The 16,845-nt window shown below is 38.7% G+C and overlaps 1 protein-coding gene across 2 annotated transcripts in view; it reads right to left on the minus strand.

Annotated features, from left to right (window-relative positions):
- LARP4 (La ribonucleoprotein 4) overlaps window positions 1-16,845 on the minus strand; it is a 42,025-nt gene that overhangs the window by 10,111 nt on the left and 15,069 nt on the right. For both annotated transcript variants that reach the window (XM_039352037.1, XM_039352036.1), the window contains 8 exons: window positions 15,843-15,979; window positions 12,937-13,040; window positions 12,356-12,466; window positions 9,076-9,129; window positions 8,120-8,329; window positions 5,644-5,747; window positions 3,055-3,288; window positions 2,908-2,956 (listed from right to left, as the gene is read on the minus strand). In XM_039352037.1, coding sequence (XP_039207971.1) covers window positions 2,908-2,956; window positions 3,055-3,288; window positions 5,644-5,747; window positions 8,120-8,329; window positions 9,076-9,129; window positions 12,356-12,466; window positions 12,937-13,040; window positions 15,843-15,979 — 1,003 coding nt within the window. The remainder of the gene's footprint in view (window positions 1-2,907; window positions 2,957-3,054; window positions 3,289-5,643; window positions 5,748-8,119; window positions 8,330-9,075; window positions 9,130-12,355; window positions 12,467-12,936; window positions 13,041-15,842; window positions 15,980-16,845) is intronic.

The raw sequence follows: 16,845 nt of genomic DNA on the forward strand, positions 1-16,845 counted from the left end.
CCTGGCGCTTCTGCTGAGCCCAGAAGAAGCGCCGATCAGATGGAATGTTGCAGCCTCTCCAGGATCTTGTGATTTACATTCAGATGCTTGGCAACTGATTTATATTTATGACGGTCAGTGTCCCAGGGTCATGTGAAGTGACCAAAACCTGCTGCAAATACCCAGCGGACAGGGGGAATAAAAACCAAACAACCCCCACCCCACCCCCGCTGCCAATCCTTAACAGAAATGTTCACAACAATTAAAACCTTGGACAGGAGGAAGGGCGCCGCCAGGTGGGCAGGCAGGTGTCTTGCTTGGCTGTGGCTTGGGGGGCACTTTTTTCAGTGCCATTGTAACTTCAAACAGTCACTAAGAAAACTGTTGTAAGTCGAGGACTACCTGTACTTTATCACTTTTTTCCCTTTTTGGGGGGGGTCATCAAATTTTTGACACCTTGCTAGGCGACTGGTGGTACTCGGATATTGCCTTATCTTAAAAGTGGTACAATGAGTGAAAAGGTTGAAAAGCCCTGATCTACAGAACTGCTACAGAATTGCATTCAAGGGGGAAAAAAACGTTTTCTGGGACACTGAAACATTGAATCTCTAAACCAGTGTTTCCCAAACTTGACAATTTTAAGGCATGTGGACTTCAACTCCCAGAATTCCACAGCCAGCAATGCTGTGGAATTCTGGGAGTTGAAGTCCTCATGCCTTAAAATTGTCAAGTTTGGGAAACACTGCTCTAAACTCATGAGTTTGAATACTTCTAATAGGGAACAGGCCTCAACGTTACACTTTTTGATTCACAATGGACAATTCTGTGGAACTCAACCTGAAATACTACTGCTTATCTTTGCCTAAAAAGTTGACACTGACATATTAACCTGTTTGAAACATATGCTGGAGAGGCTTTAATAGTACAGGAACAATCAGATGCATGTAGCTCGTGAATCCAGAAATACATATTTTGGAAGTAAGTTCAAACTCCCAGATTCTACGACCCCAAAGCAACTTATTTTGCCTGGCTATAACTCTTCTTACAATTACATAAAGCCTCAGTTCTTTTGATGAGAGCTTAGGTAGAAATTGCTGGTGCTTAGAAACTGATTCTAGACCACGGGTCACCAACTTGTGGTCTGCGGCCCACTAACTGGCCATGGGCTGTTGGCCCTTGGGCCACGTGAGTGGCTGGCCAGCACACGTGTGTGTGCGCTCGCATCCTCCCATTCGCACTAGAGTCACAATGTTGCATGGGGCGGCTAGCAATGCCGTGAGCGTCAGGCGGGAGCTAGCGTTGCCATAAGTGCACTCCCCACACATGCTAGTGTCGTGCAGTCTTGCAGGCGCTTGCAATGCCATAAGCATCTTGCAGGCACTAGTGTCACTATGAGGCACCCCACTTGCACTATTGTCGTGGCATGTCGGTACTATTGTGGCTGCAAGTGCAACATCCCTACTTGCGCTAGCATTGCATTACACAGGCGCTAGCGTTACCCGAACATCACCCAGGCGCTTGTGGCCCTATTTGCATCGCGCATGCAATCACAGCCTCGTTTGTGCACATGCGACTCCTTTTGCGTGTGCATGTGCTCACACATGTAAAATCGCCTCCACCACCCCCACCCCGGGCCAACCCAGAAAGATTGGGGACCCTTGTTCTAGACTATCACTGGTTTATTTATTATTTATTAAATTCATATGCTGTCCATCGAGCGACTCAGGTCTGTTAAGTGTGGTATTATGGTTATATCTGCATTACGGAATACAGGTAATTCTTGACTTATAACCTTAATTGAGCATGCAATTAGGGTTATAAGCTGCTGTTAAGCAAACATGGTCAGTAAAATAATCTGGTTTACCGAATGGAGTTTTTTTGGTGGAAATCACAAGTAAAACAATGGAAGCTGCAAAAACCATAAAAAACTGTGATTGCATGACCTAGGGATGCTGAAAATGATTGTAAAGATGAAGTGGTTCCCAAGTGCTCAAAATACAATGATGTGGCCACAGGGTGTGTGTGCTGTCTGTGTGTACATGCAGATATGGTAACTTCAAAATAAGGTCATAAGAACCTGGCGGGGGTTCCATCATAACTTCAAACACATATAAGATGGATTTCATTGCTTGAGTGATAATGAAGGGCTTTTCAATCTTTTCACCCACTGTACCACTTTTAAGATATGGCAATATCCGAGTACCACCAGTCGCCTAACAAGGTGTCAAAAACTTGATGACCCCCCCAAAAAGGAAAAAAAAGTGATAAAGTACAGGTAGTCCTCAACTTACAACAGCTCGCTTAGTGACTGTTCGAAGTTACAATGGCACTGAAAAAAGTGCCCCCCAAGCCACAGCCGAACAAGACAGCTGCCTGCCCACCCGGCGACACCCTTCCTCCTGTCCAAGGTTTTCATTGTTGTAAATGTTTCTGTTGAGGATTGGCAGCGGAGGGGGAGTTGGTTTTTATTCCCCCCGTCTGCTGGATATTTGCAGCAGGTTTTGATCACTTCACATGACCAATGTCTCTCACTTAGGCTTGTGCGCTGCTACCACCGGTTCAGCTCATTCCCCTCCCCCACTACCACTTTACTAGGATGGTCGCGTACCACCTGCCAGGTGCCAATGTACCACATGTGGTACCCATACCACTGGTTGAAAAGTCCTGTGATAATGCTTCTGCAGCCATATAAATGAACATTTAACAAACAGGAAAAAAAATAAGATATGTGATACTTCTGAAAGTTAGTTTCATTTCCTGAATATTTATTGTAGTCCAGTTTATAGTGCAAAATCTTTTACACTGTAATGCATTTTTTAAAATTCACATACAATTCTCACGTTAGCATGGTCTTCTAGCACCAAAAGACCACACTAACATTCTCAATAGCTGGTGACTGACATGCCTGCAGTAAAAGTGAACACTTACTGATAGCCTTTCATCATCCCGTCTCCTCCGACCTCTGAAAATGTTTCTTCTGCAAGTTAGCAAAGAAAAGCTTCTGTGAGTATGTTTTATGTTTATTATGTCATATGCATTAATGACATTAATGACATAATCATACGAAGACCTTACCTGCCTCTTCCCATGCCATAATCACCATTTTGTTCTACATGAGTAATTTGAGACTCCTTCTGTGTGTAGCTGGGCTCTTGATGTCCTGATAGTGTACTTGCTTGTCGCTCTGGCTGAAAATTTCGTAAAGTGGTTCTATGCAAGTGTCCATCACCTAGTGAAACAGCACTGAGTGTGGCGGGTCCTTCTGATGAGCGTTCTGAACTATTTGACAACCGGAAATGAGCCTTCACACTGGATTGACACATAAAAAAAGTGAATATATAAATTCTTGCCACAACACACATCAATTTCCCTAAAGACCTCAGAGGAAGTTGATGTTCTAAGAACCAAGGAAATGTGGCAACACTTTTTTGCTGATTGTTAACTACATACCGGTAGATCTGTTTGTCAAGAACTGGCAAGCACATTTCTCCAAATCAATTCCTAAATGGTATTATCCAACCACAACTCTTCCCTAGTTAATTTATAAATGTATTACTAACTTAATACTAACACAGATAGAAAGATAGATATCAATAAAACCAGTATCATATGAATAGACAAGAATCATAAAATACAGATGAGTTTTCAGTAAAAACAGAACAATATTCAGTAAATCTAACAATTTCCAAAAATGCTTCCCGTCAAAAAAATTCTTTCTTGCACCTAAGTAATGCACTTTAAGTTACAACTCTTCAACCAAGTAAAACAAGACTGTATATGGATGGCAAGTGTATTGCTATGGATGTTAAAGAGATTACACAGAGCGTATACTTAGGAGGAGAAAGACATGACCATACAGGTATGCAATATCACATTTTCATATTACATAAAGTCTCTCCCCTTTGGCTTACAATCTTGTCCAGTCCTTTCTTAAATTCAAATAAATATTCTCACATTTATTTCATTTTCATTTTCTTTTCTTCTTCTAGTTAGAGTTGAATTTAAGGAATAATAATCAAATGGTTCCTTTTTTCATATATGGAGGTTGGACAGCCATCTAAATTTTAGACAACCAAGGATCTGTATTTACCTTCCCACTATCCCTATTTGGTGGTATAATAATATGAAACTTACTGTTGATTGATACCAACAGGTAGTCCTCGACTTACAACCATTCGTTTAGTGACCGTTTGAAGTTACTACAGCACTGACAAAATGTTATACATTTTTCACATGACCATTGTAGCATTCCCATGGTCACGTGATAAAAATATGGGCGTTTGGCAATTGGCACATATTTATGACATTTGCAGTGTCCTGAGGTTATGCGATCACCTATTGCAAACTTCTCACAAGCAATGTGAATGGGAAAACCAGATTCACATAACAGTGTTACTAACTTAATAACCACAGTGATTCATTTAACAACTGTGGCAAGGAAGTTTGTAAAATGAGGCAAAACTTACTCAACGCATATCTCATTAGCAACAGAAATTTTGGGCTCAACTGTGCTCGTAAGTTGAGGACTTTGTATACATAGGATAAAACAAAACAAATCTATTTCTTCCTCCTTAGTAAGATCCAATGCAGAGTTCCAATCCTTTATCAAGGATTCTTAAGCAGATCTGAAATAGCACATCACTGCACTAAAAAAAAAAAAAGAAAGAAAGAAAGGAAGAAAACTCTGCCAAGCTGTCAAGGGCAGACTTTTTTAAAATGTGCTTTGACCTTATAATATTGCAGGAATATTTGTCTCCCCAAAGTTTAACATACCTATTTGGCACATTCTGGGATTCCCTCCTGCCCCAATCCACCAAACTCTTGGTCCAAAACAAGCAATTCTATGATTAAATTTCAATGATATACATGGTAGGGAACTGTCAAGCTTATGTATTGCAATTTCAAACTGAAAAATGTGAGCACAGGTTTCTAACTGCTTTACTGAAGTTCTTTTACAACTCAAAGACAGTTTGTAAAAGAACTGATGTTATTTTCTTTCTGCCACCACTCATTTATCTATTCATTCTGTTTCTGCATCATCCTGTCTCAATGATACCACAATTTTGTTAAACTGTTAAGGTTACAAAATAATGCAACAAATAATTAGCATGGCTGTGAAAATTTACTTCTTGGGGAAAATAAGAAAACAAATTCTATAAGCAATTACCAAATGAAGAATTTTCAGTTTGAGAAAAAATGTTTCAAAAATATTTTCTTAAAATGACCTGTTGTCAGAACATGTTTAAAAAGAAAAGAATGATTTGGGTATCATAACTACCATAATGAAATTAACTAAAAAGAAATGAAGTTAGTTTTAGATTAAAACAAATGTAGACCAAAATATTGCCATGAGTAAGTTAAAAATGATTCTTCTCATCAAACGCATTTTGCAGACTAAAAAAAATCCAAAACAAAGGGCCTTTTTTTGCAGCTGGCAGTGTTCAAAATCCAACTAAATTTCCCGTAGATTTTAACAAAACTACTTTTAGATAAATATAAAACTGAAGAAAATATAATGCACATATAAAACTGAAGCAGGAGTTGACAGGAATTCACATATGAGCATGGATAAAATAACCACACTTTTATTCAACCAGTTTGGTTGCTGTCCAACATCAACACAGGAATCTACTTTCCCAAAATATTGGCACCAACTTTCCTTACCGATTTCTATGGAATGGGCGACCTATACTCAATGCTGCAGTATTTGTCTTGTATGAACCTGGTGAACTGAAGCCATTCAGAAATCCACCATTCGGAAACGGAGCCTGAAGTAAGCATGACATATATCATGAGATTCACTGCAAACAAATAACTGAATACAAATTCTCAGAACTGTAATTTTAACAGATGCACATCTAAAACCAAGGAAGTACAGGCAGCCCTTGCTTAATGAATAGTCACGATTACGATAGAATCTTCCAAAAGCTACTTATGATCCAGTTCTGGAATTCTGACAGCGTATTCCCACCATGGTCACATGATCAAATTTCAGGCACTTGGAAACCGGTGCACCTTTATTGCCAGTTACAGCATTCCACAGTCATATGACTGCAATTTACTATGTTTTTGCTAGTTTCTAGCAAAAACTGCCCATAGGAATGAATGGATTCATTTTATGACCACAGCATTAGCATAAAGACTGCTGCAAGAAAGACCATACATTTGAGTTGGTCACGCGAGAGGCTTGACTGTCATAACTTACAACATAAATTCCAGGCTCCATTACAGTCAAAATCAAGGACTACCTCTTTCCATTACACCTGTATAATTTCCAGAATAATTGTTGTTAACAATATAGAATTGGATGCCTATACATTGGTTGGAGGTGTCCTCCAATTAATTACTTTTGAAAGTATTTTTAAAATAATATTGATATAACAGTGTAGTCAAAAGATAACTACAAACCAGATTATCATTTGAAATAAACACCTGCTCATGAAACACAAGCTTTTGTTTTGGAATCAACAACCCTGTCGAGTTCCAATATTTAAACAATTCAAAAATATAAAATTAGGACAATGCAAACTGCATTTCATTATATTCACTATTAATAAAGATCTGACTTTATTTTCTATTAGAGTTCTGCCAGTACAGATAGTCCTCGACTTACGACCATAAACCCAAAATTTCTGTTAAGTGAGAATTTGTTAAGTGAATTTTGCCCTATTTTACCACTTCTTGTCATAATTAAGTGAATCACTGCAGTTGATAAGATAGTAACCTGGTAGTTAATTGGATCTAGCTTCCCATTGACTTTGCTTTCAGAAGGTTGCAAAGGGGATCCCATGACCTCGGGAGACAGCAACAGTTGTAAGTACTGTTTCCCCGAAAATAAGACCTGGTCTATTTTTTTTTTTGCCTCCAAAACAGATATTTTCAGGGGATGTCCTACCCACTTACCGTAGGACTGCCGCAGCCAGGCATCTCACGTCCCGACACCTGCCTCGCCGGCCCACCTCTTCTGCAACCGCTCGTACCGGTCGGCCCCAGCCTCCATTTCTCCCTCAGAGGCCTTCAGGAAAGGCCTCTGCAGCTGAGAAATGAGCTCCAGATTGATACGCGTGGAAAGGCCTGATGACAAAACGGAGGCTGGGGATGCCACACAGATTAATCTGGAGCTCATTTCTCGGCTGCAGAGGCCTTTCCGAAGGCTTCTGATGGTGAAACAGAGCCGGAGGGGGGAGGCACAGTGTGTGTCAATCCTGAGTTCATTTCTTGGCTGCAGAGGCCTTTCAAGAAGGCCTCTGCCGGCAAAATGGAAGCCGGGGTTGACGCACACAAGCAGTGACGAGCAGCTGCCGAAGAAGTGGGCCTGTGAGGCAGGGATCGGGGCATGGGTGACCTGGCTACAACTGTCCTAAGGTAAGTGGATGTGGGGTGCATGGGGCAGCTCCACCCCCACCCCCACCCCCAATCTAGCTTGATTTTTACCTGTGCGCCTTTCCCACCTCGTGCAACCAGGTGCAATGGAGTGGGCAGGGCAATAAGTAGGGCTTATTTTGGGGGTAGGGATTATATTGGGCACTCGTGTAAAAATTGGTTTAGGGCTTATTTTCGGGTGGCAATTATTTTCAGGAAAACGCAGTAGGAACCAGTTGACAAGCATCTGAATTTTGATCACATGATCATGGTGATGCTGCAAAGGTTGCAACTTTGAATAATGGTCATAAGTCACATTTTTCAGTGCTGTTGTAACTTTGAACACTCACTAAATGAACTGTTGTAGGTCGAGGACTACCTGTAGTAAAAATAGTTATTTTATATATTTGATCATGATTAATTTATGCTACTATATTTTAGTTTCAGGGTAGCATCCTGAATTTGTAAAAAAAGCTTTTGTCTGCCAACTAGTTTGCACTGCCAATCTAATATAGTTCAACACTTCTGGAAACCCCATTTAGCTATAAGCATAAATATTTTCTATCTGGAATTTAAATGACTGTGTATAATCTCTGAAATTATCAGTTCTCTCTCTCCCAAGCCACAAAAAATACAATATGCAATTCAAACATCAATTAAATGCTGTATGAGGGTCAAATTATGTTATTATACGACAGGGGACTTGGTAATGTTTAACACATAGATGTATCTTTTGAAGTAAAGCAAATACTGCAAAGCGCAAACGTTAAGTACTTACCAATGGTGTTTCAAAATAAGGTGCAGGGTTTGGAGACCATGTCTGAGGCACAATACTATAGATGGAGTACTGTTGAGGACTGTATATAGGCTGCATGAACAGTGGTGAGGCAAACTGTGCTTGTGTTTGAACAGGTTGAACATAAACGCTGGAATCCACTCCCCGGTAACCATTCTTTGCAAAAAATGTGTTGATGGCTTTTATCCTGGCCTGTATAAGAAATTTAAACTTGGCTATATTTATCATACCAGGTATAAAGACTGTTACAGGACACAAATGTTATTATTTGTATTTCATCAGTTTCCTAACAGGTTAGTCTGTAACTTTTACTTTTGTTAAAATTTTAGGATTTGCAGTTAAAAATGGCAATTCAAATTAATTCTTGACTATTTCTGCAACCCAATTACATTCTTTCCTAAGCTATTTGCAGAATATCTTGGGAGCAATTGCAGTTCAGTTTAATAGATACACTTTTCAATCATTGCAATAATAATATTATTAATATTAATAATAATGTTAGAAGGGACCTTGGAGTCACCTAGCCCAACTTCCTGCTCACAGGTTGTTCCACTGATTAATTGTTCTAAATTAAAATTCTTTGGAACAAAATCAAATTAAAATCTAAAGTGTCTGGAACAAAGATTTTTTACTCTCTCCCCATGTTCAATTTTTATCAAGGTTCTACCGTGACAACATTACTCTTGCCACAAAATTATGTGAGAAATAATCCTTTGTAGTCTTATTCATAGTTAACCCTAACAAGGTTAACTTTGAATTAAACCTGAACTAAAGTTAGTCCTTCGGAATATTATATCTATGACACCCTGTAGAAAAATAATCATAAAGGTTATTATGATGATATTAATGAAAATCTAATAGTGATTAAGTTATGAGTATAACTTACTGTTTAAGTATTAAACTATAACTTGAGGTATACATGCGAGAATAAAGCTTACCATTATTGGCTTGCCCTGAAAGGTTTTTACTTCTTCCCGTAAATATTTAAAAGCCTGTATAGATATAAAAATATCCAATGACAGATCAGTGTAACAGGATTTTTAAAAACATTAAAGAACTTCCAGGATCGATTTCAAGCTGAAATATAAGTAACTCTACAGCGCTCTTCTGTTACTTTTGCAACATTTCAACTTTGTTGTATTTATTAAAGCATTAAAAAAAATATACACCAACTTGCTTTCCCATATTTTTTGAAACAATTTTTTTCTCAAAAATCATCCATAGATTTTTCTTTAAAAAACAAACAGTAATTCTCTTTAAATCACATCCCAGAAGTAAAGACCTGTGCAAAACAATATACAGATAAATGATAAAACATCAGCTAGCTTACTTTAACTGCAAATCAATGTCACCAAAATGAATGCATCTGAAAGTTCTGGAATTTTCTCTAACTGAGCAATGGAGATTAGAGAGCTTATCCGATGGCAGAGGGGAGGGCAAAGGAAAGCACAATTTTGCCAAAGGAAGAACCAGCATTGTGTCTGAGATTGAATACACAATGTCTAACCAAGCTGAATGGGTGATACATTACATTTTACATGTAAGTTGTATATATGGTCTGACATTCAGGCATGTTAAAGTCCTCTGAGTAGAGTCTCTCTCAACACCAACCTGCTGGGGAGTTCCGATTTCACCTTTCAGATGAACACAAGCTGTTCTTGCTGGGAACTTGGGGGCTAAAGAAAGTGGAAGAGCTGTCATCATTGGACAGGAAGAATTTCATTTGGGCTTTTGGAAAACACCAATGTGTGTGGTGGCACATCTTCTGCCATTTACTGATTCTTTACAATCACCTAGCTGCTTACAATCATCAATGTCCTTAGCTTTTGGAATACTGAAAGTGGAAGAAATAGATTTTTTGCTTGGATAGATGGTATCAAGAAGTCTTAGGTAGGATTAAACAACAATTAATGGGCTGCAATCAGTTGCTAGGCTTGGATAGTATGGCCCAAATGGAGTGCAGACAATTTACGATTTCAAATTCTTTACCATTTTACATGATTTTGGTGAAATTGGAAGTAGGTATGAATCAGCGGAGGTTGGAACTCTGTAAACTAGAATAGAATAGACCTGGAAGGGACCTTGGAGGTCTTCTAGTACAGCCCCCTGCTCAAGCAGGAGAACCTATACCATCTCAAATAAGTAACTGTCTAGCCTCTTTTTAAAAATCCCCAGTGACGGAGCGCCTACGATTTCTGGGGGCAAGCTATTCCACTGGTTAATTGTCCTCAATGTCAGGAAGCTTCTTGTTAATTCCAGGTTGCTCCTCTTTTTGATCAGTTTCCAACCATTGTTTCTTGTTCTGCCCTCTGGTGCTTTGGTGAATAAAGTGACCGCCTCTTCTTTGTGGCAGCCCCTCAAATACTGGAATATTGCTATCATGTCTCCCTTATTTCTTCTTCTTTTTAGACTAGCCAAACCCAAGTCCCGCAGCCGTTCTTCATATGTTTTAGTCTCCAGGCCTTTGATCATCTTAGTTGCTGTTCTCTGAATTTTTTCCAAACTCTCAACATCTTTTTTTTTTAATATGGTAACCAAAATTGGCTGCAGTATTCCAGATGTGGCCTTACTAGGGTTTTATAAAGCGGTACTAATACCTCGCATGAGCTTGTTTATACAACCCAGGATTGTATTAGCTTTTTTGGCTGCTGCTCCTGCACAGTGCTGGCTCATAGTTAAGTGATCGTCCACTAGGAGTCCAAGGTCCCTCACACAGTTACTGTTTTTAAACCAGGTCTTGCCCAATCTGTATTTGTACCTTTGATTTTTCCTGCCTAAATGTAAAACTTTATTTTTCTCCATACTGAAACTCATTTTGTTGGATAGAGCTCATTGTTCAAGTTTGCCAAGATCTTTTTGGATACTCTGTCTTCTGGGGTGTTGGCTGCTCCTGCCAGGTTGGTATCATCTACAGATTTGATGAGTTCCCCTTCAATTCCCTCATCTAAGTCATTGATGAAGATATTGAAGAGTACTGGGCCTAAGACGGAATCTTATGGTATCCCACTGTTTACTTCTCTCCATGTGGATGTAGTACTGTTGAGGACTACTCGTTGAGTATGGTTTGTAAGCCAGTTACAGATCCATCTGGTGGTGATGTTGTCTATTCCACCTTTTTCTAGCTTACCAAGGAGTAGGTTGTGCTCTACTTCATCAAATGCCTTACTGAAGTCTAAGTATACTATATCTACAATATTTCACTGGTCTGTTAGTTTAATTACTTTGTCGAAGAATGAAATAAGATAAAAGATTAAATAACCAGGAATAGAGTCAAAGTAATTGATTCTGTATGTCTGTAATAAGCAATTCTGACAAGGAGCATGATTTCTCCAAAGCAAAATTAGATATTTGGGGGCTAAAAGAGATAACCAAAAATCCATTTAAAACTACAGGTCTTAACACAGATTATTTTGCTTGCTTTTAGAGAATGGAAGAAAAATTTCAGATCAAAATGTAAAGCAAAAGATCCTCACAAGGTCATCAGAATAACAAAAATCAGAATTTTGGTGAACTTGGTTCTAAATATATAGTTTAGGCTACTACTTTTCAACTAAACTAAAGAAAATTCCAGAATGAAATTATATACAGACCTAAACCCATTAGTGAGATTCAAAGAAAGCACAAAATATAACAGGTCACATCAAACAGGATTCTTAATACAGCAAAGAAATTTCCAAGAAAAAGGAGTTTTGTTTTGTTTGGTTTAACAAAAATCTTGATTTGACCAAATTTTAAATAATTTCATTTTCAAAGCTGCAAATACCAGCACATCTGTAGAGCTGCAGAAATCTTATGAACCTAATTTGAAGAGCAGCAGTCTATAGAAATGCTGAAAGAGTCTAAAATTCAATGTGCCTGTTTAATAAAAAAACTTCTGAAGAGATCGAACACTAAAATATTTCCAACCACTTTCAGATTAACTGTACAAGAACATGCTTGAAGGGGAAGATAGCAAGAACATGTTTGCATATGTGCTACTGGTTAAGAGTAGGTCATTTACTCATAGTCTTAAGAAAGTAATTCTGTCATATGCTTTATTAAGATCAATTTCCTGGTGCTGTCACTCTGCCTATGTTTTTGAATTTATAAATACAATCTATTTTTATTAAATTAATATATTTAAAATCAGGAATTCCAAAATGCTTTGACTTATCTGAGACACCAGAAAAAAGTAGAATTCATTAGTGCAATGAAATTTAGAACGCACAATATTCTTACCTGCTGCGCGTCAGTATCTGACTGGAATGTAATGTACCAGTTGTTATTGTGAGCAAATTCACAACTTATAACTTTGGGGCAGCTTTCATTCTTAAACAGTGCTTTTACCTCCTGGATTAAATATATAAAAACTATTTCAGTGAATTATGTTAACAATTATGTTTAAAAAAATCCTATCCAAGCTGGAGGGGATTTTAATTTCTGCAACAATCGCTTGAAAATTACTGTTTTTATTTTAATTTTTAGTTTTTAAAAAATTACTCTATTCACAGCTAAGAAAAAGTCATCATTCTTTACAACTAGCAATGCTGATGTGATACCTTTTTAAAAGGCCATTACATGAGAATGCTTGCTATAAGAATGCAGTAAACAATACAGATATTTTAAAAGTACAATCATAGCCAAATATTTGTACTCTCAAATCTCTGGCTCAAAACCAAGATGTAGCTCAAATACATTATCATCTGTCAGTTGCAAACTTGTATCAAATATAAACACTACTTTAGCCTACTGGTTATTATCCTTCAAATGAACTTGTGTTCATATTACCATATTTGTAATAAATTTTAAAAGACACTTACCTCTACTGGTGTGGTTTCAGGGATCTCACGAAGGATAATAATGCAACGCTTATGATTTGGTCTAACTTTCTCTCCTTGCTCATCCACTTGGACTATAGGAGAAGCTAAATTAAACGAAACAAAACTCTTGTTTATTGAAAATAAACTGAGAAAGCAGGATGAAAATCTCTTTCTTCAAATTTCAACTTAGTCTAAAACAATATGCTTATTTGGTCACTGTTTAGTATTCGATGTATACAACTCTGCTCATTCTTCTATTATAGTGTCATCATCTGGCACAAAAGATTTTATGTATGCCACTAAAGTACTATTTTGTATTTATGGGAATAATGCTCTGTACTGGTCAAAGTTTCAGGTTGTTTTAGAAAATACATCAACTTCAATTTATTACCTGGATAGGGACCAGAATCTCAGTCACTCAGCAATGCAGTTAAGCAAGAAGCCCATGTGACTGCTTTACTCAACAACTGCAATCCCAGCATTCCTAGTTGCAGTCATTAAGCAGAGCAAAAGAACTGCTTGCTGGGATTAGCTCCCTCGTGCATGGAAGAAAACTGCTCTGGTGGGCTGAACGCAGCTTGGACCTTCAGGATCTACGCTCCATTTTTGCACCATGATGAAATTCACCTCTCCTGTGTGTGTGGAAGAGAACTTCTCTGGTGGGCTGTGGGAATGGAGCATGAACCTTTGGGACCTAAGCTTCATTTCTCCACCCTGCTGAAGGAGTTCTGTTTCTCTCTACTGATTTTCTAGGGAAGCTGGCAGAAAAAATTGCAAATGGCAATCACGTGATCAAAGGGCACTTGGCAAACAGTCATATGTACAAAGAAATTGTCAACTACTCAAGATGCAGCCATTATTGGTGGAGGGACGTTTTATAACAACTGGAAGTGTTACATGATTGGTTGTAAGTCAAAGTAGGCCTCACTTATCATTTGCCTCATTCAGCAACCATTCAAAGTTAGGATAGTGATAAAAAAGTAGTTTTACAACCAATGCCTGCATTTATGACTTTCAGAGCATGCCTCAGTCACATGACTGCTATTATAGTCAGTATATGTGATCCTGTGCCTGAGCTGTTGATTTCATTTCCCTCCCCACTTCCAGAGAGATAATAGTGTTCTGTAATGTCATGCTCGGCCACATGACCATGGAAATCTCTTCAGACAACACTGGCTCAATAGCCTTGAAGTAGAAATCAGCACTGTCTCCTATAGTCTGCAATAACTAGCAGAATAACATCTAGGATACCTTTACCTTTTTTTTTTTTTAACCTCCAGAGAGATGGGAGAAGAAAGGACTACAAGAGGGTTAGAATTACACAATGGAGAATACATACTGAAAAGAATGCACTGGTGCCAATTCTGAGTACATACAGTCCAGTATGTCTGCTCTCACGTAATCCCTTTCTCTCCAATCTCTTTGCTTTGCAGGGGAGTGGAGAGAAAAAATAGGCCAGGTACCAAAAAGATTGCTTCCCCCCCCCTTTTTTCTCACCTTGGTAGAGCAGAGATTGGTTAAATGGGGAAGGGAGAGGGCAACCAATATTTAGTTAGTCTCTCTTGTACCTGACCTGTTTTTTGTCATCCCCTTTTTGTCAAAGAAAGTAAATAAAAACATCAATTCCCTTCTTGTTAATAATCCCAGTGCCAGAGTGATCATTCCAAAGGAGGGTGAGAGAGGAAAAGGAAAATACAGAATAACTGGTCCCAACTGTAGTTGTTAAACAAGGACTACCTCTATATCCATTTCTATGTAATAACAAGGTCAGGATAAGAGCTTCATATAGAATACTAATTATATAGAATTCACACAGAAATGAGATATATATCAAATACAGGTAGTCCTTGAGTTATGAATGTAATAGAGCCTGCCCATTCCATTCATTACTAGAATATTTGTAGCAGTGAATCTCATACCATGAACACGATTCACTCCCAGCTTTTACCCACACATTTGTTAATTTAACAGCTTGTTAAGAGAACGTGAGGTATCAGAGTGGGAAAGGCCATGAGGGGGGGGCTTAGTTATCTTCAGACTACCCAAGGCCTCCCGACCCACTGAAATACTTCATGCTCCCTCCCCTGGGGGCCCACAATTACTCCCCCCCATCCTGCCGTGCCAGATCACTTACCTTATGAAGATCTGTCTCCTCTCCGTTTCTTTCACTGCTCCTGGTAAGAGTAGAGGGAGGCCTCCGAGGAGGATATCTGGAAGCATGTGGCCACTGCCCATGGCCTCTGCGGCCTGGAGGTGGCCTCTGAGGCCCAAAACAGGCCTTTGGAGACCCACTGAAGTGTCCCCTAGTGTCCTTTCTGGGCGGCAGTGGCCTGGAAAGGACCTCCAAGCCTCAGAATGGAGGCCGTGGGCAGCAGCCAGGTGCTTCTGGAGGTCTGTTCTGGGCCTTGGAGGCCTCCTCCAAGCCTCCAAGGTCCAGAACGGAGGCCAGGAGAGATTTTTGCATACCTCGGGAGATTTGTTCTCCCCAGCTTCCATTCCTTCTCTGTTGCAGAGAACAGAAGCCTACATTACTGTGAGATCACGCAAGATCAGTAGCGTGAGATTTCATGTGATCTTGCGTTACTTTAGATCTCCATTCTCTGCAAACACATCGAAGGAAGCAGCGGAACAGCCAAGAAAGTGATGTATCTCTCTATCTTCGCAAATTAAGTATCCATAAGCCTAGTGCCTAGGAAGACCCAGGAGGGGGGAGGGAATAGCCAGGGTGAAGTTGCAATGCTACTGGGTCATTCGTAAGGGTGGCAACATTTGTGATTTCGGGACTTTTTCATAAACACTAGGAGGCATTTATAGTGTAACTTCAAACATTCACTAAGGAATGCTCATAACTTGGGGGTTACCTGTATAGGTAAAGGTAACAAATATGTTAAATATTTTTGACATACCTCTTAGTACTTCCACAATAAGATCCATATTGGTTGTCAGTTTCTTAATTCCTTCCATATTGGCAATAGTCCATATTGGAATAAATTGATCACTGTCCATCTGAGACATCAAGTAAAGATCCTTGGATAGATTCTCACTAGAAAAAAGTTAGTAAACATTTTACGGAACTTTTTAAAAAACAAATATTATTTTCTTTTCAAAAAAATAAAATAAAGCTACTAACCCCAGAAACAGTTTAAGTAGTTAATAATACAACCCAGCTACTTTTAAAGGATGTGCTATTTTTAAACAAAATCCTAATCATATTCCCAAATTAAAGAATCACCACAGCAATATAATCTGATATTATCACTGAAAAATAGTTTCAGATTTAAGGTATAGAAGTAGACGGCTGTAAACATTTCAAGAATATCTTTGCTCCCACTTTACATCACCCAGATTGTTCCAAGCTGATTTGGGTATTTATTAATGCTTGCCAAACACTAAATTATGGATATCATTGCTGACTAGCTTGCAGCAAAATCTAGTTTTAAGAAAAAAATGGATGGAAAGGGAGTCCGTTATTTCTCTGAATTAACTATATCAGAGTATATTAACACAGCAACAAAAAGTATGCATTTTAGATTATTAATAATGTGAAATTATGCAAATAATTTGGATCATGATATAATTATACCAATTATGTAAACTGCAATGGAATTTGGTCTGTTCCATGTGAACCCCATTACATCCCAGTCCAGCAAATTGAGGTTTTACTTTGAACATCTTTGGCAACTGTATTTAGAATTCAAGTATTCACTTATTTATCCCTAAGAAAGCATGGACAGTTATTAGAAAAATAAACTATTTCTCTATTTTATTTCAGGGTATTTTAATTGAGATGTTTTTACCTCAATCTGACTTTGCAACTACATCTAGATCAGTGGTTCTCAACCTTTCTACTGCCGTGACCCCATAATACAGTTCCCCATGTTGTGGTGACCCCCAAGTGGGTGTGGCCAC

Source organism: Crotalus tigris, unplaced genomic scaffold, assembly GCF_016545835.1.
Source record: "Crotalus tigris isolate CLP2741 ecotype Arizona unplaced genomic scaffold, ASM1654583v1 scf7180000018397.643900, whole genome shotgun sequence".
NCBI lineage: Eukaryota > Metazoa > Chordata > Lepidosauria > Squamata > Viperidae > Crotalus > Crotalus tigris.